Below are 27,750 nucleotides of genomic sequence, written 5' to 3'. Positions count from 1 at the left end.
TTATTCCTTCTTGACAGACTCCTTGCTTCTTTCTCCTTCCCGGTATAGCCAATACAGGGAGAACAGGTAGAGTGCAAGACAAACCATTAAATCATAGTGGTAGAGTGTTGCAGCAAACACAAGAAAGAAGAAGAAATAACAGATTTTGTAGCCAATTTGCTTTAAAGCTGGAGACTCACTAGGTAGCTCATGTGCTTCACTCTTCTGGTCAGGAATATCTGCAGAATCAGAAGTGTGCCTGTTTTTGTCCTCTGAGTCATCAAGCCCATTCAGCGTATTCCCCTCAGTTATAAGACTTTCAGATTCAGAGCCTGTCCCTTCAACTTCTTCAGGAGGCTCACTAATTAAAACCTCTGGCCTTGATGAATTCTCTTGTTTGAACTCTGCTTGATGGAAACATTGACCTATATTCCTTCCTCTTCCTTCTCTAGAGATCACTGTGTCTGAACTGGAAGGAACTTCTTTTCTCTCAGCTTCAGGAGAGAGGTTTTTATTAATACATGTCATTTCATTTGGTAGACTTGAATCATATCTTGACTCAGCAGCAACCTTATCAATGACTGTGAATTCAAAGTCTCTATATGGATACTCTCCTGCCTCAGTGGATTCTGCAGAAGCTGTCACTGAAGAGCTTTTATAATGGTAAATGGGCACAACATTTGCACCAGAAGATGGCATTTTTGTTTCAGTTTTAGCACACAGGTAGGAAAGTGTTCCAGCATAGCTTTCTTCCTTGCGCTCTTTCGCCTCCTCACTGTACAGATGCTTCTGGGCACTCAGGGGACATTTAGGTGCTTCTGAATATAAACCCTGCCCCAAAGCTTCTTTCTTTGCTGCAGCAGAAGCCCTTACTGCTTGCTCTACAGGTAGAATATTGCCAATGTCTGGTTCTGCTTTGGCAAGGTTTTCCCTACTATTGCATACAGACATCGTTTCTCCTTGCAGTGTTTCATGTATGCGTGCATTATAAATATCTAAAACTGATTCTTTTTCAAATTCAGTGTCATATAATACACCTACTGTGTTGGGTTGACAAAGAGCATAATGTGAACCATCATTTCTCCCTTCATGTGTATCAAACGCTGTTTCCTTTTCCTCTGTGGGCCTGTCATTTAGTGCAGTCTCTCGAGATAGCTTAGCAATTACTGCTTTTTCACTAGCAGACATTTTTTCTGGAGAACTTTCTGATGTTGTTTTAATTATATAAGCTGTATCTGCCTCTGCTTTCTCTGTAATACCATGCTCAGAGACAGAAGACTTTTCACAACTTTCTGTCTCTTCGCAGGTAAACAATTCTTTGGTGGAAGCAATATTCAGAAACCTTGTATTACTGCTCACATCCCACCTAACTTCAGTACCCATTTGTTTCCTTATCTGTTCTGTTGTATTTGCTTCACTTTCCTTTTCTATCATTCTTCCTTGATTTTTGTTGTCTGACTTTCCACTATCTTTTAACCATGTGAATCCTCTGTGTTCCTGAGTGTCTTCAGCTCTTCTTTCATCAGTAAAAGAGGAAGTCAGAGGATCTGCTTGTGCAGGCCTGAGTGCATGGGCATTGTCTTCAGTTGACAGAAATGTTGTGTTGAATGTTTTAGTAGCATGTTTTCTATGTGACTTTAAAGGCTTAGGTGCTTCCTCCTCTCCGATTAGCGCTAAGTCTGCTACTTCAATGACTTTCTTCTCTTTCTCTGTATCAATGTTATAGTTCTTCTCTGACATTTCACCAGATACTTTTTTATGTGTATATTGGCTTTTTGTGGAATCTATTGAGACATCAGAATGTGCAAAATTGTCTGCATATAAATCTCCTCTTAAATGCACCCGAACTTTGCTTTCAATCATCTTGATTTTTCCTTCATTTTTGTCAGCGTCTGACAACAATGAATCTAGAGTTTGGTGAGACATTTGCGGCGCCTGGTGCTCTGGAGCTGGATTAGCATTGCCATCCAGCGTTTCTATTATGCAGGCACTTAATTGCATTGATTCATCATGCTCTGAAGAAATGGTTTCTGGACTCATTTCACAGGCCTGTTTTGAGGGATCAGCACCATCCTCACTGATGAATAACCTCTCCATCATCTCACTTCCTGAGGCACTATCTGTTTCACCTTTTGAAATATCTAAGTAGCTCTCTCCTTGCCAGCTTGAGACAGTAGTCATAATATCGATAGCCTCATTCTGCTTTGTTCCAGGAAAATATTTTGCTGATAAAAGAGTTTCACTGGTACCAGTACATTCCAAAGACTGCTCAATGCTGTTTACAGACCCAGTAGTAACTTTCTTTCCTGATGACTGACTGTTATAATCTCTTACGGAATACTCTCTGTTGTCATTTAATTTTTCTCCTGTCTCTTGTGAAGTATTTTCAAATGAGGAACTGATAGGCACAGGGTGCCTCAGCAAGTCACTGCTTGTTTCTATACAGGTTAGCTTTCTCTCCAATCCTTTGGTTTCATTTGGAAAATTAACTGATTCTGTTGTGTGTAAGTTCCTTTCATCTCTGGAAGAGGGACCGCTAGCTCCTGTGAGGTGCTGATTTAGCTGAAACAATAGAATAGAAAAGAATGCTCAAAAAGCACTTTATGAAAATATGCCAAATGAATGAGGCAGGATTTCATTATGGGAAGTTTTGTTTTTAGTAACAAAGCTTTTATGGAAACGTGTTCCAAACCATTTGCAAAATTTGCATTGTATGTATTTTTTAACATAGGTAATGAGCTTTACGGTGGTGCTGAAAAGAGCAGGAAATAAAGTAGAATTCAGAACCCTCTCTCTTTATTCATGAGTTCAGTAAGCCGCTAGTGCATTTTATACAAATTAAATCTAAAGAGAATATTCCCTTAAAGGGAGGCTAATTCATTCTCTACATATTCGGTTCTAGGTTTGGGAAGAGGGAGGCGGGGGGGGTGGGGGTGACACTTAAATGAGGGCATTGATACAGTACATCAAAGCCTGGTAACGTACAGTATTGTCCGGTAAAACAAAGACACATTTCACACTGACAAATACTGTAAGGATTATCTTTGCTTCATTTCTCTCAGGGACCATTTTACAGGCTTCAAACCAGACTGTTTTTAGACAATCTGGTAAGACATGAGTTGGAAATGAGATTAGTGAAGTAAAAGGCCAGAAACTAATCACTCTCCCTCCTAGCTCTCAAATATTATATTGTATTATTCAGCTATGCCTGCTTGTCATTGCACTCTCTCTCGCTTTAGCATAGTCACAGTGATAGCACTAGCTGATCAATTAGAGGCTAGCTTCTTGGGCACCCCTTTATACATTTGCACTTGCTGTAGATACCCCCATTACAGTTTCTCTTATTAATATGTTTTCTGCAAAGCCTCTGCAAACTATTAATAGTAAAACGTCACTCAAAGAAAAGTGAGGGAGCTAATGTCTCTGCAAATTCTGTTTTAATGACCCTCTGCCAACCAGTGCTCAAGTGTATTTGAGTTCTTCGGTGATGCCAACTGTCAGGATTTAACAGTGAGATGCCTGTGTTTTTTTCCCCTCCTCATAACTGACATTTGCATGATCTCAATAATTATATGCAAATCTTACGATTTCCCCTTCTTCTCACATAAGGCTCATGTTACTTGTCAACTGCACAGCTGTCTTGTGAGCCAATGCCTGTGTGTTTCAAAGATTCAGTTTTATTTCCATCTATTATAAGCCTTCATTGTTTAATTCATTAAAGAGCGCACAGTGCAAATTAACATCTAAATTATAGCTCCCCCTTCATTTAATGTAAGGACAACCCTGGCAATTTATAAACAAATGGTTATACTTGATCTTGCTTTTTTGTAGCAGGGTGGACTGAGAAAAAATAAGTGATTTTAGAGGTCCTTTTTTATGTTTCACCATTAAAAAAATGGAGATGTTGACTTTCAGGCAGTGCAAGGTCCCACAATAGGTAACAATTTTGAACTTTCTTCAAGTAAAAGGCAAGAAAACTTTATATTTAAATAAGATGAATTTATTCTTTCCCTCTCTATCAAGAAGAAAAAAGAATGGTTCTCATCTTCCTCTCCTGTCTGATTCAGCATTCACATTTTCACAGGTGATAGCTATTATAATCTATGATTATGAATCTGTGCACCCAAATGATATGAGCTGAGAACAGACACTGAGAATAATAGATTGCTATGTGTCTCATTTATTGCCATTTTTTCTTTTATACGGAAAAATGCAAGCCAAACCACACATACACATGCACACACACAAATCCGAATAGATTGAATGTTCACTGAGTGTGAAATTTATTATAACAAATTTAATGCCAAATACTGATATAGAAAAATCTGCTGTATAAATATATATATATTTATTTTGTTCATATAGCATGTTACACTGTTATCCTTTGTAAAATCCGAAAGGCTAACAGTACCATAAATGTAAGAATTTTACCAAATATAAAGCATTTATGTAAGAATATATCCATCCTAGAGAGTAGGTAGAGAGATCTTTGAAATGATACTCTTCTAATGCCTTCAAAATGTCACTTAGAGCCTCTGGTAAAGAAGTAAAAGAGAGAAGTCATTAATTTAAGACCAGAAAAAGTTGAGGCAGTATACTAAAATCAAAGCACCTTCTATTGTTGAATCAGTTAGAGATTCAATGAAAGTACAGACCAAGGCTTTACATTTGTAAATTAGTACATCAGTCAGCTCTCTTAAAAGGGGGCATTTCACCAGCTTTGAAGCGTAAATGGATTCATACCGTTTAATACTGTAGATATAATTGTATAACACTTACCAGCAACTCTAATTCTTTTTCATCATCTCCATGATCACCCTGGTTGTACTCTGCATTTTTACCTTTTATATTTTCATTAGCTGGCTCAGTGCCTTTGTCTTCTGCTTGCGAATAAACAATCTCTGGGATGTTTGTTTCTGAAGAGTTAACAAAAATATACTTGAATATTTTCCATGAGGTTGTTTGTTACACTATCTTTATAATTAACATGTGCAGTAAGGAAGAACTAATTAAACCGGGTGTTGTACCTGAAGTCCTTGAATTATTCCATATGGCATCATCAGAGGTTGCCGATATTTCTTCTTTGCTGTTAAACAAAAAGAAATTTTCTGTGTTATTCTGCAGAATATAATTGTTCTAATTCCTTTTAGACTCAGGTATAAAGACAGCTAATTAATTACACAAAACTTTGAATGCTGTTTGAAACTCTGAAGACAACAACTTTATCGAATGTAGCTGGTTGGAATGACCTGATATTAAGACTTGGTCAAAGAAAGAATTAGCCCAGAAAATGAAAATGTGTTGACCTTCATATTACATTGCAAAACTCAGGCCTTTTCTGAGAAAGCAGCACAAAGGTGATTAGATGGGTCAGTAACAGGAGAGCGTAACAGTCAAGGGTCCGGAAGGATTTATGTATTTGGGAGACTAGCCCTCTCTGTTGCTTATATTTTTCAAATATGTGTGTGTGGACAGAGAACACAGGAAAAAGACATCTTTGTTACTTGAAATAAATCAAAAGAGTCTTGCTGCATGTATACAGTATAAATCCTGTTGCTAAGCTATCCCTGTCCGGTAGGAATGAATCCTGCTTCCCTGCAGCCAGCACGGCTTTTGCTGTTGCTTTGCTGCCTTTGAACACAAAGGCCAGGTCCTAAAAGACAACCACCTGAAGGGAGATGCTGAGTGCCAACAGTCCTCAGCAATAGCAATGCAAAGCAATAGCGCTTTGAATTGTGTGCTTATAGGCATGTAACCTTTAGTAAAAAAGGGAAAAAATGTAAAAAGAAGGTCACTTATGTAAAATGTAAATTAATATATCTTTCATAATTCCCTCTCAATGAGGCGGATTTTTTTTTTTCTGTTGGTCTTACCTTATGCATTTTTGAACCAGCCGTCCACCTGTGCTACTGCAAATTACTTTCTGATTTTCAGATATTAATCTTTTCTCCTTCTATTTTATCCTAGCTTCTTTCATTTGAATTGATATAACATTAACTCTGTCACCCAAAATGCCTAATTCAGAAGGAGGATGCTAAATTTGTACATTGTTGAAAGAATCTAGACATCGCCTGTCACCAACTTTTTTAAAGCCAGCCTTTATAGGCTGGATTGCCATACAAAAGCAGACAGCAGATCCATCCAGTCCAGTATCTGATCTCTGGCACCAGCCACCATTAGATACTTCAGAGCAAGATGTAAAGTTCTTGTATTAAAAGATATGGGATAATCTACACTGCCTTATTAAGGTTCCGCTTGGTCTTTTGTTGTTACAGTATGTCCTTGATGCACAAGGTTTAAGATCCTTTCAACAGTTCTTTTTCACTATTAATTACAATAATGCTGAATATTCTTGATATGCATATGAATGTCATGGCACTTCTGAATTCTGCTACACGCATTGCCTCCACACAGTTCTCACTCTCCTACTCACACGAAATTGTACTTTCCTCTGCCAACAGTTGCTATGATCAGAATAACCTGCATTTCATCCTGAAAAGGCTGGCAGAGCCAGGCCCTTATTACTAGTAGACCTGTGGGTTTTTAAGATAAATCATCACTGCTTATTATCTGTACATCATCATGCATTTTTTGTACTATCCAAATGCTCATCTTGGTGTTATATCTGCTCCCCAGTTTTGTTCTGCCCCTTTCATCCACCTGCTTCCATAAGCCTAGACACTGAGTAGTTAGGGGCTGTAACCATGAGACAGATGCAGTAAAGCACTTAGGTGCTTAAAAGAACATCTGCAAAAGCCCTGAGTCAGAAGCAAAAGCCCTAAACAACACATGGGCTGAGTCAGTCACCCCAAAATGATGATCTAAAATGGAATTTCTCAAAGCCCTTCTTTAAATGTACGTGGCCACCTACAGCTTCCAGCCAAGAGGATACAATTCACAGGAACCCAGCCTGGACTCCTTCGCTGCTGGAAGGGGCTCTCATCCGCTTGTAACAAGAATGGAGATAAAACCACTCATTTCTTGCAAGAAGCATTCCCAGAAGGAGGAGAGCTGTTGATACCCATATTTTATTTAATAGTATACTGGCAGCTGGAGCTCTCATCCAAGATGTAGCGGCACATTCAATTTTTATCACAGTCTGAGGAGAATGAAAATCACACTGCACACATATTCAGAAAGTATACAAATTACCAGGGCGTAGAATATTTTGGGAGAAACAGGAGGGAACATTTTGCCCACTCCCCTTGAAGTTGGATATACAAGCAGGAGCCTGACTCTTTAACTCACTGTTCTTTCCTTGAAGAGAAGAGAACCTGGATTCTGTTCCCTTTGATTATTCCCTATTTAGGGATTATTTTTTATTTTTGATAAACAACTTCTTAGTGTAAAATACAGACACTGTCTTTGGATCTGGGGCTCCAGATATCCCTTCCCTCAGGGAGAGTGCTTCAGGTGCTCTCTCCTCCTTGACCCCAAAACCTTTCTTGAATATTGGCATAGGTTCAAAGAAAAGAAAAGAAAAAAAACCGAGACAACAGAAAAAAAAATGCTAATGTGAAAGGTAGGAAGCAATGCTTCTAAATAACATATATTGCCCATGTTTCCCAGAAAATGCCTTAAGCAAGGATGCCAAGGAGGAGCATCCATTTTCTGACTCTTTAAATGGGCAAGGACAAAGCTGCTTAAGAGGTGGATGCTTATGGTCGTATGAAAAGACAGGGTCCATCTTATCTAACCTTACCTTTCTAAGCATCTATGCTTAAGGCAGTCATGAAGATTCTCTCTATCATCAGTGGACGGAGAATAACACTTTGAAAGGGAGAATCGCTCCATCTGTTGTAGACTTTGCTGGTGAGATGGAATGAAATATCCTTGAAGGTGCTTCTCTTTCTCTGACTATAAAGGGAACCTACACTGGCTGCCCCAGAACCCTCAGTTTCACATGGCCAAAATTAACTGAAGTGAATCCCACGCTGTGAATCTACATTCAAACTGGAATGTAGGTAATGAGCTTCCATGGCAAGTGACTAGGGCTTTATTTGACGTGTAATGTGTGATCCTAGCACCTCAATTTCATTTTAGTGTAACAGCTATTTTCTTCATTTCAAGTCTACATCAGGAATATCTGTCCTTATATAATTATTCTAGTGGGAAATCTAAAATTAACCTAAATTGAGGATTTTTGTATTATAGCCTTGGGGATCTCAATGCACATAAAACAATAGTCATTTAACAGCACTGCTTTCATCTAAGGAGTGATGTGAAGATGCTGAATCTACAGGTTGACACAGTCACAGAATACTATCAGACATATATGTACACCTTGAGGAATGAAATATTGGACACACACACGATTTTAATACCACAACTGAAAGACTGTAAAGGATAAATTATCTCTAAGACAAGCAAAAATGTGACACAGGCATGAATGGAGGTGTAAAAGACAGTGCTAGCCCATGCATCCATTAAGTACAAGCATCTAACTGTTTTTTTCACAGTGAAGTGTTCGGTCAAGGTCACAGAAAGGCCCTAAAGAAACTGTCTTGGGTCATGCATAATAACAGTGACAACACAGAGAAGAAAAAATAACAATGTATTTTGTCTTCTGCTTATAGTCATCAGCTTTAAAATTGTTTTACAGAGATATAGTGTCCTTTACAATGGTAGAAGCAGAACAAAGGTAATTTAGCCCATGTCTTGTCGATATCTTATAAGACTTTCATAACTCCACTTCTAGTCTTCCACAATTTATATGTGGAAATTCAAGAGTCCACTTTTTTGTTGCAATGTATACAAACACATCCTAAATGCCTAAAGAAGTTTAAAGCATTTCGAGGCCTGCCAAGCCTCTAGACTTTCTTCAGGTTCCTCACTGAAATTTCCCCAAAGCCCTTGAATATTAGCCCTTTCATCAAACACTGAGAACTGGATGGCAGAAAATCTCTAATGCCAAAACATTAGATCACTTTACTTTTCACAGTACCCTTTGCTTCTTGCAGTCTATGTAAAGTGTTTGTCCATTTAGAAAGGTTTTTGACTTTCTGTTTTTTCTCCTTATTTCTCTGCAAAGTTCCTTCCTAGTTCAGAGTTAGCATTCCATCAGTCAGATTTGTTTACTAATAATTTTCACTCAGTTTTTAGTTTTTAAATTAATGATCTCATTGCGTTTTTTTTTGAGGGGTGGGGGGGGAGAAATATAAATGTGCCTGTATTGTGTATTGAGAGATACAAAATTTCTCTTCAGTTTTAATTTTTTTTTTTATTTTTAAGTGAACCCATATATTCTGATAACAATTTAAGCTAGAAAACTGCATGTTCCCCTCCAACATAAATGCCTGTATACCTGCAGAAGATCAGTTACTTTTTCTCCATCAGATGAACACAGTACATCTTCATAAAGTACATCAGGAATTTAAGAATTTCTACTAGCTTCAAAAAATATTTATTTATGCTCATATGATTCATTCCTGGTAGAACTACCATTCACTTGGACTAAGTGATAAAAAGAAAGTAGAAATGAGAGTAGGTTTTCACTACAACTTTGCATGTAAAAAGAACAAACAAGAGGTTTGAGGACTAGTTTGTAGGACTGAGATGAGAAACGTTGGTGGACACTATGCAAAGGAGTTCAGAAGTTCCAAAATTACATAGAATTTGCATCTAAAATGGAGAAAAAAAATGTCAAGCTTAAATCCTAAAGATGATCAGATAAAGCTCTGTGGAGTAGATGGAGAATCTACAGGCAATGGGAAAAAAGATTAATTAACCAATAAAAACATGCCTTTGACTTTAGAAAGGGTAGGGATAAAGTATGACTTGTCAATGGCTTTGGAGTCAGCCTTTTTCAATTAAATAGAATTTTTTTTTAGAAGAAGAGAGGCTTGATCAAGATTTAACACAATCCATGTATGACCCTCAAACCAAAAGACTCCTCTAAAACTTTTCTACCACAATGCGGTGCAGTTATATTAGAGGAACATGATCAGTACGTTATAACTGATAGGAGTACAGATTTGGAGAATGATATTATTTCATCCACTATGGGAGCAGAACTTGGGGTTTAAATACACTCCGGTTAAGAGGAACAGATAATCTCCAACCCAAAATATTGAGAAGCCCAATCAGAGGAAGTCACACATTAGTTTAAAAACTTTGCTATTCAGATCTATTCAATTGGTCCTGATACTATCGTAACAGTATCAGAATAGGAAAATTAGTATCTATATTTAGGAAAAAGGAAAAAAGTAGTGTCCAGCTAACTACAGGCCCAGGTGTCTACAGAAAGTCTTCACAGTAGATTCAGACCAAAACTTAAAAGAAACAATAAATAAAGATAAATGCAATATGGCATAAATATGCCAGACTCACCTGATAATATCTTTCTTTGACAAGATTACGATATTTCCCTTGTCTAAAAACCAGTTATCTACTCTATCTGGACTTCATTAAAGCATTTGCTATGCAGCCACATGGGAAATTTATTAATTAAACTGGAGAACCGGGAGATTAGTGCAAGAGTGCTGAGGTGGGAGAGGAGCTCACTGCCAAGTGAAGCTCGTGAGCTGGTCTAAATGGAGCTGTGGAGCTGGGTAGATATCACGGCGGAATTCATATGGACGGATCTCATGATCAGACTTATTTAGTAATTTTATTAAAGATCAAGGCACAAAAAGTCAAAGTTAAATTAAATTTGCGAAAGATATGAATTTGGGAGACGTCACCAACACAGAAGAGAATTTAAAGAAGTGGGTGGCCTGGAGGATCAGACTAATAGATATGGGATGGAATTCAAAATTATAAAGTGTCAGGTCATACATTTAGGGACTACAAAGAGTTTCTGCTATAAAATGAGGGCTCAAAATGGAAAGAAGCAGATGAACAAGAAAAATTAGAATTTGTTTTTTATCAGACAACATTTGCAAGCCACCATTGTGAGCTGGACATGGAAGAAAGGAAAATAGCATTTTGCAGTAATATGCCAGACAAGGTATTCCCAGTAATGAAAGATTTCCAGGAAACATTCATGTCACAGTACCAGGCACTGGTGAGAACTGCTCTGGAACATTTGTATACAATGTTCAAGAAAGATTAATTCAAACTGGAACAGGTGCAGAAGACGACTACATGAAAATAGGGGGAATGGAAAATCTATCTTAACTGAGCAGACAAAATGAGTATTTCTATTTTTAGAGCAGCAAAACAAAGTCTGAGAAGGGAAATAAATGCTCACTATTAATATACGAAAGGGGTAAATATTGAGAAGGGAAAAAAGACATCAATACCAGGACTCTTCTAGTATATTAATAAAAATGTTTCCTGAAAACATTTGAGTGGAAAGTTAAAGAGAGATTTGTATGCATTAGAAAAGTATATCCTGGAACATTTTTTGTGTGCAGATGATAGCAGGAACAAGAAACTGAGGAAACCTCAGTGTGGAAACACTCATGAACATATTACGAATGGGATTATACAACATGTTTCCCTGGGACTGCCAGGGACAAGACCTTATGGTCCTATAGTTCCAGTCCAGTCCTATTTCATATGTTCCTATGCTACTAGGTGCCCTAAGAGGTACATTTTCATATATATGGATTTCACCAGAGAACAGCAGGTGCACTGGTTTGCTCTGAGATAGATTTGGGCCTATAGCCAGAAGCTACTAATCTCTTCATAATGGGTGGAGCTGTTACAGCTTTAAGGTTTAAGGTTTAGGTTTTAATTCACATAAATGTTTGGCAGAAGTTGTCTCTGTATGTTTGTGCAACTTGCAACACAGTTCACATTGTTGCATGTTATGTTCATTTATGCTATATCTTAATATCTGAAACACAAAGTATTTATTTTGTAGAATCTGCAAAGGCTAAAATTGTTAGAACATAAAGTATGGAAAGATGAAAATGTACCTCTAAAGCTCTTGAAATTAATACAATATGGGCAATTTTACACTAACTCATATTTAAAAGAAAATGTGGGCATATTTTATTTAGTCTGAAATTTTAAAAAATATGGTGAAATTAAGATATTTAAAGAATATATGTATCAAATATATTTAGATAGAAACATTTATAAAATGGGAAATAGTTTCAGATCTAATTTTATTCAAAAATCCAGATTAGACTCTCACAGAATTTTTTCACACTTCTATTTTTTATTTCAAGGGAAATTCAAAATTAAAATGATCCTCTTCTACCCTGAAGTTAAGCTGAAGCCAAAATGTCTTCATAAGAGAAGCTGGCAAGATTCAAGGACTATCCAAACAGCAGTTCTGTTTTAATTTCTGGTAAAACCTAAACCTAGTAGGAGTCTAACAAAGCAGCAATCTTCAATACAACTAGTGCTTTGGATTCAGAAAATAGCTAGCCTTGCTGAAGAATGGTGCCACTGTGATGTAATAATATCTGAGATCATTGAAAGAAGTAGTTAAATGTGTCAACAATATTCAACAATTAGTGAGACCTAGAAGAGCAAAAAGTAAATTAGTGTAAGTAAGTGGTCAGGATTGAGATGTCACTGGAGTCAAACAGGAGCCCTTCAGACTGGACTTCACAGAACTGGGGGAGGGTGGAGGGAAGGACTACTGTTTCAGTTTGGTTGTTTTTAAATCATAAGCACCATATAACATGTCAAAAGGAAGTACAAGAGGAAATATCTAAATTTATTTAAAAACAAGCAAAAAACAAAATAATTTTTAAAACTTTGCAAGCACATTGGAAGCAGAAAGCCTGTAAAAGGTTTGGAGGAGTTGGCATAAAAGGACATGTCTGAGAAACTAGACACTTTTTTTGAACTAGGCTTTTCCACATATAACTGTGAACATCAATAGCATTCTATGCAATTTTGTTTGAAACCCACAGACGTACAACACAAATAAGGATCTCCGTATTTAATTCTGTTCTATTTTCCTCACTTCATATATGAATTAAACATTTAACAAATGAAGATAAACTCATTCCTTGCCTTTGTAAGGCTCAGACCAAAACTCACTATAGGGACAAGTGTCTTAGTGATTTAAATTGATGCCCATGTTATCAACTGTTGAAGTTAGAGACTTATAATACAACCACTCCAAGATTTCTTATCACATCTGGTGCCAACACCTTATAAATAGTGGTCTCAAACCCTGGTGCTGCCAAAGAATGCACAGTGGAGCTCAAGAAGGGGAGGTTCAGCCTCGGCTTTAAGCCATCTCTGTGCTTCATGGATCCTAGCTTGACTGTTGCCCTTGCCCTCAGCACAAGTTAGGGCTGTCAGATGGCAGGGAGATGACAGGGAGGTTGAGGATTACGTATTTGTGCCATTTCTACACAGGCGCATGAGGGTGTGTGCCTTCTTTCTGCTATGGAGAATTTCTAATATGGGAGGCTGTGCCTGCTGGAGGTGCACCAAGTAGTCTCCCCACCGAGCACTGCCTGACCTGTTCTTTCCGAATGCTTGTAAAATCGAGACACCACCAAACATCTGCAGCAAAACCCCATGCAGTGGGATATCTATAGGTGCAATCAACTCTTTGCTCCAGAGACAATCTGGTAAGCGCTCAGCTTTTCAGGAGCAGATGCGTACCATGCGCAGAGGCTGTCTGGAGGCAGTGCCACCCGCAGTAGGCCCAGGCAGGCTGGCAGGCAGCGAGCATCCAGCCTCCTGCCTGCAGGTCTGCATGGCAACCAAGCCATACCGTGCTTTCCACTTCCTGCAACTAAGGAAGAGAAAGATCCTTTATAAAGATATGGAGCAAAATCATTGCTTCTGCAGGAACCGCTGCTTATTTCTGATTTGTTTACCTGTACATTTTGCCTAAAATAAGGCTGAATATTATTTTTATGAGCACTATGCTCTCACTTGGAATTGACACTAATGAATGCAAGGCCCTTTCCCCCTCTTGTTTGTACCATCAAATTAATTAGCTCTATTGTGACATCAGTATTTTTCTCAAGCAGTTCAAGGCTTGAGCGTTTTCCTTTCTTTTTCTAAAGGGCATCTTCAGTGCCCTTTATCTACCATAAGAATCATGCATCACTTGTATTTTTCACAACTAATGCTGTTTATTATAAAAACTGATTGTGATGTGAAGATTGTTATACTGTGTGGCAAATTGCCCAAACAATTACTGTAAATGCATGAGCCATAAACTGTACTGCCAAGGACACTGGTAGGTTAGCTCCTATAAAAGAAACAATTAGAGTCTGAGGTGAAAATAATAGAGATGAGATGACAGTTATTGAAAAGGCAGAACATCCAGTTTAATGTTGTAAATATAGGTTTGTGGATTACACTGATGGCTTTAAAGTGTTCACGGCTTATTGAATGGAATAGAATATTACATACTTTAGAATGGGACCATAATTATTACTCCTTTTTAATTGTGATGTCTGATGCATTTGTGAGCAGTTGTTGAGAACATCCTCACATTATACTGATTCTAATTCTAAATTATCATCCTGCTCTAAGGTTTTTTTTATTTTACTTTTTTAGCATTTTGTTGTTCAGGGTCTGTTCTGAACAAAGTATTTTCTCTGGAGGAACTTAGAGTGCTTAGAGGGTTACAGCAATAATTATTTCAGTTTCAGCCTACACACTTCACTGCTTTAAATCATCATTAGAAGTTTCATCCCTCAGCAACTCCTGCTGAGATGGTCTTAAACTCCTAGAAACCATTAGATAAGAATAGCTTATCTTTATAACAACTTGTATATAAAAGTATTGATAAGAATTTGCTAGAAATCAAGGGAATACATTTTTTCTTAGGAATCATCTAAATACAGAGTAAGGGGGGGTTTATGATTGTTAAAGAATTCCAATCATTCAAACTAGTTTTGTAGCATATGAAGATTAGGCTGTATAAAAAAAGATGCTGCACATTGTGCAAGAAGATGTGTTGTGATAGCCTATGGTAAATATGAAGACAATATAAAAAAGTGATATTGCTACATTAGAAAATTCAAGGGCCCTCTGCCCTTTTCAGAGAGGATGTAAGGATAAAACCAAGAGAAGCAAAATTCAACTATAAAGCCCTATGGAGTTTGCCCTAAACAACTGGACAAAGAATTACGACTGTCCAGGAAGAAGGAGGTACGAGGCACATAAATCAAAACTGGGGAGAGTCTGTCTATGATTTGATAAGCGAGGACAAGGTGTGCAGCAGAATAAAGATAGCAACCGGTAAAAAGACAGCCGGTGTCAACACTGTAGCATGTGCAAGCTCTAAAATACCAAATCCATTAGTGGCGGGGGGGAATCAGTAAAGTGGCTCTGAAAGACAGTTGCAAGGAAACTAAGCGCTCAGCCACACCGCTTTTCAGGGAAATGTTCTAAGTCATTTTGGGGCTTTTACACACTGTTAAGAGAAGCTGATCTCAATGCATATGCTCAAGGTAGGGGTGTCACAGCTGTGTTGGAAGCCGATTGCACGTAGCCCAAGTTCAGCTTGAGAGGGGCTGTGCTCTGAGGCTGGGGCAGCTGCCTCAGCCCTCTCGCTGAATTAACTATGTCCTAGCAAAGCTCACGGCAGAGTCCAGGAAACTGTAACTATAACTTCGGTACAGCAGAAACCAACAACTGCACAAATTAAAGACAGAGTAAGAAAAGGCAAAGAATGCTTTATGTGCGGTTTGGAGTATTGATAGCTGTGCTGACAACAATGCAGATGGTGGATTGCAGCTCAGCTAACATAATTCTAGTCTTCTATTTTGCACTCCAAACATATGCACCTTAAATTCTACTTGCCAGATTACTTTACCTAAAAACATGGCCAATTCCTACCAAAGAGGATTTCAGCTTCAAAAGATCGCTCACTGTGAAGACGTACTGGATATGCCTGAACCATGAGGCTGCTACTACATGTCACGTATGTGAGTGCCATTGTCTTCTGTTTATAAGTTTACATTTTTAAGGGGGTATTTAAAAAATAGATTCCTTGGAAACACAACAGAAGAATTTAATTTCAACAACACTGCAAAGAACAGTGTAAATTACATTGTTAGATTCTAAACTAATTGAGGCCACACAGGAAAAGACTGGGAAATTAAAGCAAAAACTGCAAAGAAAATCTGCTTGAGCGACAATGACAGCTGTAAATAAATAGTAGAAGAGTTAAGTAGAAAGTACTGAATAATATTTTAAAACATTATGACATTACAAGTGATCCCATTAGAATGAAGCCGTATGTAAAATCAGAAACGTTATTACAAATCTAGACAAGGTTGATTTTCTTATATGACCTTCAAATATCAGCAGTCTTTGAGAAGGCTCAATCTAGTTCTTAGTAAATAGATGTCACCAAACAAACACGACTGACACTAATTAGCTCCCTTGTTGATAGCCAGGACACAGAGGATAGAGGCACGGAGACAGAACGACCCTCTCTTCATTTGAGCTGTAGTAAGGATATTTGCACGCTGGTAAGGCAATGGAAGTTTATACCACAGCTACCATTTTGCAGCTATGCTATGAACAGAAGACTGCATTATCATGAGAGTCAGTTTAGCATCCTTCACATGCATTTGCACAAAAATAGAGTCACAAAGAAGCTTCATCTAAATGTTTGAACACTGAAAACAAGAATATGGCAATTATATTAATCTGTGGTATTTCCTCAGCTTGAGGAAATACCCCTTCATTTTGGTGAACTCCTCTAACAAAAGGAGCTGAAACCAGAAAAGGAGAAAAGGCAGGCCTGCAAAAGAACAATAAAAGACTGTCAGTAGCTTCTAAACAAGGAGAAATTGGAAAGGAATTTTGGAACGTGAAGTAGAAAAAGATGCTCAGAATAAGAGGTATACAGTATGATGATTAATAGTATCAAGGGGAACAATTGATCAAGAGAGTAGCTGAGTAGAATTTTGAGTGTTTTTTTCTGAAAAGATAATTCCCAGTAGGGTTCAGGCAATGTTTGTAATAAACCTATTTTTATTAAGATTATTGGGTTGGTGCTATCCAGAGGATTATATTTTCCAATTACTAATATTTTCATTTTTCAGTCTTAGTTTATGATTGAAGCAGGGACATAGGTGGCACAGAACAAAATGCATTGGCCTGGTTTGGGATGAGAATAATCATAGCCTCAAAGCAAACAGAGTCCCAAGAAATTAGTCTTTATTTTCTAGCTCATTATAAAAGACCTTGAGTTTTAATGGTAAAACATTTGTACTTTTTGTTCTAAATATAGACGTGTACCTGTCCATTTGAAGATATTAGTGCCATCCAGTGCAAACCTGATCCCAGCACCAATTTGGTGCCATGCTCAGACCTTCGACATAGCCCCATCTGTCCTCAAATCTCATGATTATAGGTACAAAGACTGTAGAAAAAGTCATGTAATTTATATCTTGAATTAAGCTACAGCAACTATGCACAGGAAGACAGCAACTTTTATCAGATGCCTTTATACCTCTGTCATGAATGTAGCACCTTATTACAGTATCTGCATAACAATGTTGAAAATTAACCAATTATTTTGTGGTCTTGCTATACAGCTGTTTTGTGCCAAGACTGGTCATAAAATTGCTAAGTCCCTCCACATGGTCGGTTAACTACTTCAGAAACTAGGTCAGAAAATTCTTAAAGAAAAGATTCCCTTGGCCAAGGCTAGAAGATCTGTTGACAGCTCTGTTACGGAACTGTTGCAAAATAGGAAGCAATACCTTGTTACTGGGGTGCCTATCTCCAGTACAGAGCTGTTGAGACAGAGAGAAAGCTGAATCTGGAGTCAAGCTTCATAGGGGCTAAACTTCGACTGAGGTCAGAAGAGACCCTTCTCACATACATTACCAATGACTAGCTAGAACTGATTGCCATTTAGCCTGGAAGGCGTATGGTCCAGTACAAAAACGTTGTAGAAAGGAGTTGGCGGTGGAGAACTATTCTGCTGCTTCTTTCTGCCACTGTTTTAAAAGCCAGAAGAAGAGAAAAGCAATTTTACATCTACAGACCTAGTGCTTTTTCCAAGTTAAATCTATTTTGGATAGGTCCAAGAGAAAAAAGACCTTAGGCTATGTGACACCTAGTGTTTCCCTGGATCTCAGCTAGGGGGGAAAAAAAAAGAAAAAAGGAAAAAAAAAGTGAAGAAAGAAAGCAGTCCCCTACCAGCATATCAGGAGCAAGTCATTTTCTAGAGGCTGAGGGCACTGTACCGAGACACGTACGCAGGAAGATGACAGATGCCTTAGAGAGACTGTAGCTAGATAGATGGCAGTCAGGTGAGACTAAGACACAGATACCATCCCTAGGAAGGAGGACAAAATGGCTGACCACAAAGAGCCGTACTCAGTCTTTTTTGAGAGAGGACAGCCATGGTCTAGAAGTTGGAAAACAGTTGTATCTTAATACCCTAAAATTCCCAAATGTTACCATTACAGAGAGGAGATTTTTATAACGTTTGTTTTTTTTTTTTTTACATGCTGTTTTACTATAACATAGCAAGAAGGCAACTGTGTGATACTTACCAACAGCTCTATCAGGAAGACTTAGAAAATGGCCTAGGAGATTTATACTAATACTGGTGCAGGTTTACTTGGGCAGCTGGGGAGACTGTCAACCTCCACAGCCCTCTTCCACAACATGAAGTGATCCAGGTCTTGAAGGTCTGCTAAGAGCACAGCTTATTTCAGGCAGAAGCATTATTGCAAGGACAGCTACTATGCATCAAATTAAAATTTAAAGCCAAATCCACTTGACGCATCTACTCGCAAGGTGAAAGAAACTGCCAGTTGCATCTAGTTCTCATGGACTCCTCATGTAGCACTAAACTCAACTGTCCAGCTCAGTGCTCTTTAGGATTGTTATTAGCGACCAGTACTAATAAACCTTTGGTTTTAGTGTCAGACTACTATCTGCTTCCACAGATAAGGAGGAGAGTGGAGAGACAGTCAGAAAACCAACCGCCTCATTATGGCGTGGCACCTAATATTTTCTTGTGTGTCACTGAAGACCTATGGATCAAACAGCCACTTCTAACATCCTGCTTTCCCTCAGTGTTTAATATGCCTTACCTCTTCCTTTGCCTTAAGGCAGGGACCGCATTTTACTTGCAAAGTATTTGTTTGGACCGTTCTTCTATGTTTTGTTTTTGGGACGATAATCCACATTATATATTAAAAATACAACAGGTACTTGTCTCCTTGGACTTACTATGTAGCAGCTGAAATCAATTGCTTCAATTTCAGAGCTGCCGTGCTGTGGCTGGATCATGGCTTAAAGTTCATAATCAGAATAAACAGCTCAGATGACACTGGTAGTGAATGCATTGATTAAATATGACTCTAGTTCTCTCAGTTAATGTTTCACTGACTTTAAACATTTTTTCTGGACTAACATTTAGCGAAGGTGAATGTAATAGAATAATTTTTTCGAACTGAACATTTATAACTGCAATACCTGAACAGCGGAGAGGAGACAGAACACTGAAACGTTCATTACCAGCCTGGTTCAATTTGCAAAATGGATATCTCACTACACAAAAGAGTCATTGAACAATGCAATACAGGAGTTCCTTCAGCAACCTATTTCTATTTGTCCGAAGGTCCTTAATCACTGATGTGAAAGAGTATAGAGGTAAGCTCTGGTCCCGAAAGTATTAACATTCAAGGTTAGTTTCACACATGCAGAATCCCACAAAGTTCAGTGAGACTCTTGATGTTCATTAAGTTATTTATGGGCCTTCTGCAGGATTAAGCCAGTTGCTGCATTAAATAGCTCAAAGAGTCAGTTGTAATAGTGTTACAATATGCAATTTAAATAAGCTGATGAAATTGTAGCAATTGCAGAAAATCTCACAAGTATAAATCCAAGCAATGCACATATAATTACTCATCATATGGTTGAGAAATTATACTCATATTACAAAGCATCAGTTTTCTATGTTTTAAACAAACAAACAAACATGCTTTATAGCAACTAACATTTCTCATATGTTAGAGCACTAACTTCTGCTCTGTCATGTTGGTGATAGCAAGTTTTTCCAGCAGATCTGAACACGCAATGAATGACAACCACTGATACTAACAAAATACAGAGTAAATACTACACTAAGACTGCCAGTATAGGTTATTTTCAGATGTTATTGAAAACTTTAGAAGTTTCTTTTACTATTCCCAGTAGAGTATATTTATGGAGCTAGAGTAGTACAATTCACAGTTAACAAATGCAAAAGCTAGTCAGTTGTTCAGCCTTCAGGTATTCTCCAATTAGGAGCCCATACGTACGGTTAGTAGGTGTTTCTCTGCTGTATGATGCCATTCTCATCTTAAATTTCACCTGTTTCTTCAGCGTTTTTGTGACAGCATTCACAGCCTTATGCCATTAACTTAGGTATTTATCATTAGGGTCTTTAGTGTATTTCATAATTAAATCACCAAGTGTATCATATTTTGAAATATTGTGATTAGACAGATAGAAAAGAAGTCATAAAAGTCACTGAGCGCAGTTCCTGGTCAAGTACGACTATTCCCCATAGAACATTTTTTCAAGTGGTTTATCTTAGCTTATTTTAAGTAACTTTGGAGAGTAAAGGAACAACAATTTCCGGAAAAGCTAACTCTACAGTCTAAAAGAAGATACTATTAAGAAGCGTTTCCTAGTACCTCATCACAGTTCCACAGCTTGGTTTTACCCCACTTGCCTGAATAATATGTTTTAGACAGCTTTTAAACAATTATCCTGAGTCCCTGATAGTATCTCTTCAACTACCTGGAGAAGTGTTATTTTGGTGCCAATGCTATCTATTTCTACAACTGATAAAGACTGGCAATGACAGGGAGCAGGCAAGAAAAGGGCTGGGAATATTGGGTCGGGTTGACCAGCAGCCCTGCTTTCAGCTGGCTCCCTGTGAATGGATAACTTCCCTCGCAGCTGCTCTCCTGATAAAAACAGTGACTGCAGTCACTACCTAATAATAGTAATAAACTTTAGTCAAATCCCATGTCTGTATGTTGATCAAGGTGTAACTTGTGACTTGAGATGCCAGAAACAACCTTGAGATTAAATAGCAGTACACAAAGACGATGTATGTTTTAACAGCTTTTCTACCCTCTTTTTTACTTTTCAGTTATCATGTGCAATAATGAAAAGAAGAAAGATTAAAAGGGAACATAACTTTCAGGCCACATTTTAAATGGACCTTCTGGGAACAATGCAGTTGTTCCTCCTAGCAAAGTGCATGCAATGCCATTTCCAAACAGCTTCCTCAGAAGGTCCTGATTTTCTAATTACGTCACGGGCTTGTGGAAAAGGCCAAGGGGAGGGAGCTGATGCAGAATCACATTTGTCAGGGCCCTCAAGGCACTTGTCTACCACCTGCCAGTGGACAAGTGAGCACAGAGCAATCCTGCCAGTCTCCATCTTCAACAACTTACTTCCTTTGCCTTCCATCAGAAATGGGGTGAGACCAGAGCTGAGGACAGGAAAGCAACCTCAGCCAGCTTTTCACCAAGAAAAGAGCACTAATGCACAGAAGAAATGTTCTTGCCAGCATTGCTTTAAGGTCATTCAGTACTTATACTGCTGAAACTGGCAGTAGTCGCACACATATCTGGATTTTTTTGCTCTTCCTTTTCATTGGGTATTGTGCATAGAACACCATTCATACGAGGTAGTGTCCTATTTTGTGTCCTGCTTTAAACTGGCATCGCTAAGACAAGCGAATTGATGTCTAACCACTCAAGGAGAAGTGCAGTCTATCAATTAAGAAATTAAGAAAAAAGCACAGGACCAGAATCAATTTAGAGGGACAAGTTGAGGGCTCAGAGAGGTAACTGGGTGATAGCTCTAACAGTTGCGATAAAAATATTGGCCTCCACCTTCCTGGTCAGAGGGCATGAGTCCACATACACATCCTACCATACCGAGAAACAATTATCATGCCTACTAGCCATTTTCCTTGCGTTTCTGCTCATGCTGCCCTCTTGACAGATGGCAACCTAGGACCAAGCATGGAAAAAGGGCAAGAAAACCAACCCTGTTGTGTCAGACTTATGCAGGAGCCCGGTAACAGCCTCAGTCGATAACAAAATCATGTACCAGACCCTAGGATCAGGGGAAATATGTGTTCAGGACCATTGTCCGTACCCTGAAAGCAAAAGTCCCAAACAAAGAAAAGAGCGGAGCTGATCAATAGAATTCAGCCGCATTTTTTTCTGAATCTACTTACCACTATCTACAATGGACATTTGGCTGGCATACAATCTGATGGAACCCAAAGTAGCCGTGATTTCACAGTCAGTGGTATCAAATCATGATTTTCGCATCAGCTATGGCATATTTAGTGTCACGTATGTTGGATTGTTTAGATATATAAATAAATATAAATATAGATATAGATATAGACATAGATATAGATGATATAGATATAGATCTGAAGAAAAATAGGGTTGTTTTTAGGAGTCAATTTTTTCCCCAAAATATATTTATGAATATCTGTAAGTTAAATGTACACTTCCAGGTAAACTAGAAAATAAAGTAATTCATTCAAATATTATTTTTTCAGAATGTATTTTGTGCCTGTAAATCCTTTAAAAATTTTTGAAAAATACAAAAATTGATGTTACAATTTACATTTGAATTAATTTTAGCTTGGAAAATGCAATTAGAGATAAATACTTGTATGAAAGTTTGATAGACTATTTGTTCATGTCTTGGCATAAAAGCACAAGCAAATGAAATGCAGAGAGAATGGGCAGGATTTTAGCTTATGTGGTTTTGATCATGCAAATCTAGATGAGCTTCAACAATAATTATTCCAAGCAGCTTTGCTCTTCCTTATCAATTTCTGCAGGGGCAACTTTTGAGGGTAGACTCCATTTTTAAACTATTTTTTAATATTGATGTCAGAAGCCTCCCCACTGCCCTCATTCACACAACTTTGTCCTGACTTATGCTCTCATGGGTAACATGATGCAGTCATATTGTATTTCCTCAGTGGCTTCCTCCAAAAATGTATGTCATTCCTTTCATTTTACTAATGCAACAAACACTCAGTAATGACATTGAAAGACTCACACAAGTATGCCCTAAAAAGACTATCTATCTGTTTAAAAATATAATTCTTTAATGGTCCTATTTTTCAACTGAAAATTGAAATATCTCAGAGCCAAGATTTTGAAAAATGTTTTAACAGTTACATTTCTAAACCTGAGCATAGGTGCCTAATAAGTGCCCTGTTAAATATCCTTGCATTCAGACTGTTTTAACAAAATCTTTAATTAAAAATGTCCAGCTTGAGGATATGGATAGCAATATTCCCTCCCTGCATATTTACTGTTTGAACCACAAGGAAAATTGTTATTACTTCTGTGTAGATGTTTGCATTGCAACTGCTCTTAAGAGAACCCAGTTATGGCCCAGGACCCCATTTTGCTAAATGCCATATAAACATACAGAGCAGCAGTTATAAACTCTGCAGCACTTATAATCTGAGTGTAAAACAAGAGGCAAGAGATGGATGGGCTTGTGGAGGAGAACGGGGAAACGGGCAGTACTGCTCAACATGATACGAAGTAGTCATAGCACATCAACTGCTCAACATGATACGAAGTAGTCATAGCACATCAACAGCCTCACTTTGCCAATTTTGGGGTGGGAGTTGTTTTTGTTGTGCTTTTTTCTAGACATCAAAGCAAAGGAGTTTTAATGAGGGTTTGAAGGAGAATAATGAGGTACTTTTGCAGATGTCTGCAGGGTGTTCCTCCTCACTCAAAGGGGCAACATGTACAAAGACACTTTGAAAAACAAGTGAGCAACAGAGGCTCGCATCTTAGCTCTTTTGAAATGAAAGGCCCTAATGCTGACTTCATTTACGCTGCAGAAAGTTGTAACTCCTATGAAGTCTGTGAATTCTCCGTAGCATAAAATTGGTCCTAGATTACAACCTATCAGAGCTGTCTTTTAGAAGCCTTGGTGACCACTGAAAACATATCCCAAAAATACTTTCAGCTCATTTTTTCATTTATCATTAGGTCCCTTTACATTCTTCTGCCACCAAAAAGAGTCTTGCAAGTACATGTTAGTTTTTACCAAAAATGTGCAATAGACCTTAATGCAAATAAACCCCTTTATTTTTAATATTATCACAAATACGCACATGTGTATATATGTGTATATGCACAAATATGTGTGTGTACATACAAACAAATTTGTGTATACACACACACACATATACATACGTATGCATACAGATATATGTATATATATATTTCTGCAGTCTGATATGGAGGAAAACAGCTTTACACTCTGATAGGAGACAAGGTAATTTTATGTTATAGGGTAGTCATGTTACTTCCTTTCCCATTTTTTAAAATACCTATTTGTATGAATTACATGCAATAAACAGCATACATATGTGAAAGAGAGATGAAACACTTCTACGCCTTATGCTAGCACTGCAGGAGAGTTCAAGGAATTAAGCTCTTAGGCATCATTTAACCTCAGCTGCCCAACTGCATCTAAATTTGCAGGTCAGTCCTGAAAGCAGTTGGAAGCCCAGGGCTCCCTAAATTAAGACTCAGCTCTCCACGTCCATCTCATCCACAGGGGCTAGCTGAACTCAGGTGAAATCACACTGCCTCCACACGCTCGTGGTAGCCTGATATCAAGGCCTTTCTGCATCAAGGCCACCTTATTTACCCAGATTAGGCCATGTGACACTACTTGAAGGACAGATGTGATACACAAAAACAAAGCACAAACGTCAGGGTCTAACTACCTGGCAGGTAAATGCCTCGGCCCTTGTGCTCTGACGCACTCGGACTTTTCCCCTTGGTGGGGTTGCCCCAGAGCTGGCCCAAAGGGCGCTCTGCCAGGCGCGCGTCGCGGACTGGCTATGAATTTGGCCTCAAGTTAGGCCTGGGGGCTGCTCTTACACAGTAGCATTGATGCAGCCATTAAGCCCCATTGCCTGCTTCTCCGCACAGGAATCACGTGCAATTAGAGCTGGCAGGTGCTCTCGACACAGTGAGCTCATGCTACAGAAGACGATGGGAAAGGGAGGGTTGGCAAGGGGGAAGTCCTGGCTGCCTCCCTTCTCGTTAGGCTTCCAGCCTCCGCTGCCGTTTTGTTTCCCCTTCCCCATCAGTTTAGTCCAGGTAGGAAGAGCACAGGCTGTGGGCAATTAAAATCAGGAAAATAAAACAGCACTGTCTTGCTTGGAAAGAATATAAGTACTAAAACTCAAGATGAATTCACTTTTGGGATCTAGATATTGCAATGGACGCTATAGGTAAAATGCAGATTTGATTCTGCAGTACCACTACTGACTTACAGGAAATTTGCTGAGGAGAATATTGCGAACTGGATTTTCATGGGCAGCACTGCTTTACTCACACAAAGAAGAGTTAAATACAGAGTAGGAAACCAAAAACGTTACTATTCCTGAGCTTCTCTGGTTATGTGTTGCTAAGTTATAGGTTATTAATTGCCATTTTACTCTATACTTAGCATAGTACTTGCCGACATTTAATTTTCAAAATAATATATATGAGATAAATTTTATATATCCTTTCTATTTAAAATAGCACCAGTTTTGTCGTGCACATAATTATTCATTTCACTGTTCATATCTCTGTTGGACATAGATAGGTTTTTTGTCAATTTGATCACAGGAACATCCATCAGCGGCAGGAAGAAGGTATTACCCACAAAGAAGGTACCACCCTAAGATACAGGTTGCAGCATAGCCCTACCAATTGCAGAAAAGTTTGTACCAGCTATTCTAAACACAACAGGATCCTTCCTAGAGTTATCAGCTTCCTGAACGACTATTACTGTTTCTGTTTTAATAAGTGCTTTTAGAGAATGTCCATATGGAATGAATCATGAGAAAATCCAGGATTTTTTTTGCTTTTAAAATCTTGTAGACATACCAAAGAATTGAATGTAAAGTGATTAACTGCGCAGTGATCTCAGTTTACAGCAAACCTCTCAATGATGTTAGCCCACTTTACATGACAGAGATTACAATCAGTACCTAGCCCATAATTTGTAGAACTCACATTACTTTTCAGATGCATGGCAGGCATGCCATATTTTGTAAAGATGACTTTTGATCATAAGCAACCTTTCTGCAAAAAACAGCTGGCTAATATATACAAGAGCATTACTGAAACTAGGTCTTGGTCTTATTTATCATTAAAAACAAAACAAAACAAAACAAATAGAATAAAACAGCATGGGAAGTCTTAGCTTCAGCAGATCCAATTAGAAAGTCAAAATTAGCCAGTGTTATATTGTAAATTAACAAAAGATAAGACGTAACCTCACCTGCTTGGTGTTGTCTTTAAGCAGCCTTTAAGATGTCTATCAGTAACCTCCCTAGGTGCTTTATTATCCACTTTAGGCACAGTTTCTTTCTTATGACAAATGAGCGTGTAATTTTTGTCGTCGTTGTTTGCCCAGAACGTGCCAATCGATGTCTCGTACCGTATGCAGAACTCCACTTTAGCTCCATCTCGCTGGTAAGGAGGCACCAAAGAAATCTTAAAGCAGAACTGGTCAGTCTCACTGCCACAAGAGTTGGGCATGAACTCTGCTAAGATTTCATAATAACTCAGCCAGTCATCCAGTGTCATTCGAACATATACCATTTTTTCAAAAGATATATTGAGGACTCGTATAATGCCGTTCATACAGGTAACCCCAGGTAGGAACACAATTGACTCCAATAATACTTTTTGCTCACGTACTTTTTGCAAAAGTTCTTCTTGTGAAGCAGGTAATGTAAATAGCTGAGATAAAAGAAATTCCTCCTCAGGGAAAACTTCATCTTCCTTGTCATCTTTTTGTGATGTAATTGGAACTTCCCAGGTATCAAACTCTTTAACAGACACAAGATCAAACCCAAACGCATCAGCAAAAGAAACTTTCCTTGCAATGGTACCGGGGGGCTCTGCCTCCTCTTCCTCTGAAGAAGCAGAACTCCGCCTTCGGGGCAATGGAGAGAAACGAAGTTTAAGGTTAGTTTTGACATCTTCATCTTCTGAAGAGAAATCATTTACAGTAGGGATTTCTAATAAGTTATCCCTACTAACCCGACTAGGTCCTTCAAAAGGCTCCATTGGGCTCTCCGATATAAACTGAAAGAGAACTGTATAACTAGTAGCGGCTGATATTTGAGACACTGTGATTTAAAACAAGGATTAATGTTACAGTTGACACTGCAAAAGGGAGTCAGGCCTATTAATAGATTCTATGGTGTGTTAGCTATGTTGGTCTGTTCTCCAATCTGATAGTATTAAGTGTTATAACTTCAATGATATGTTTCAAATATTGTATTCCCTATTTTTCATATAGCTTTATGTGCAATGGACAAAAGTAGTATTTAAAATCTAATTTCTTTGCATTGCTAAACTGTGTAAATGAAGCTATTTTTAGAAAATCAACTTATATTGCACAACAAATTCATTACATTGCACAAAAGAGGAGGTATTAATCTCCTATTAGGATGTATACTTTATCAATTCCCATGTTCATTTTCAAGGCCATTATTTATGGTGTTTTCAGATATAAAAGTGCAATGTCACATTCTGCCCTGGCTTTATACCATGCTAACTCACTGGGTCAGATCCTAGGCCTATGTCAATTTATTCTAGCTAAGGATAAGCCATCACAACTTAAATGAACCAGGAATGCAATAAAACACTGAAGTGAGTACACTGGAGATGAACTTGTGATGCACCTCCGTAAATATGACTGAATTTGCCACTGATTATATTATGAAATGATCTAGTGCTAGCCTGCGTTTATTATTCAGACAAATGGAGAGAAAAGTAAGGTGCAGAATTAAGTTGTGCAGGTAAACCTGAAAAACAAACCCTGTGCCACGCAGCTGTA

At 38.2% G+C, this 27,750-nt stretch overlaps 1 protein-coding gene across 1 annotated transcript; it reads right to left on the bottom strand.

Moving 5' to 3' along the window:
• Positions 1 to 26,975, bottom strand: PPP1R3A (protein phosphatase 1 regulatory subunit 3A). Its single transcript, XM_009689510.2, has 4 exons — positions 26,182 to 26,975; positions 5,007 to 5,065; positions 4,759 to 4,895; positions 1 to 2,541 (listed from the first exon to the last, which is right to left on the bottom strand). The coding sequence occupies exons 1-4, from the start codon at positions 26,973 to 26,975 to the stop codon at positions 1 to 3; spliced, it is 3,531 nt and encodes a 1,176-aa protein (XP_009687805.2).
• Between the last annotated feature and the right edge of the window lie 775 nt (positions 26,976 to 27,750).

Source organism: Struthio camelus, chromosome 1 (assembly GCF_040807025.1).
Source record: "Struthio camelus isolate bStrCam1 chromosome 1, bStrCam1.hap1, whole genome shotgun sequence".
NCBI classification, from domain to species: domain Eukaryota; kingdom Metazoa; phylum Chordata; class Aves; order Struthioniformes; family Struthionidae; genus Struthio; species Struthio camelus.
The sequence above is the reverse complement of the archived record's forward strand: the minus strand, read 5'-3'. Positions and strand labels throughout refer to the sequence as shown.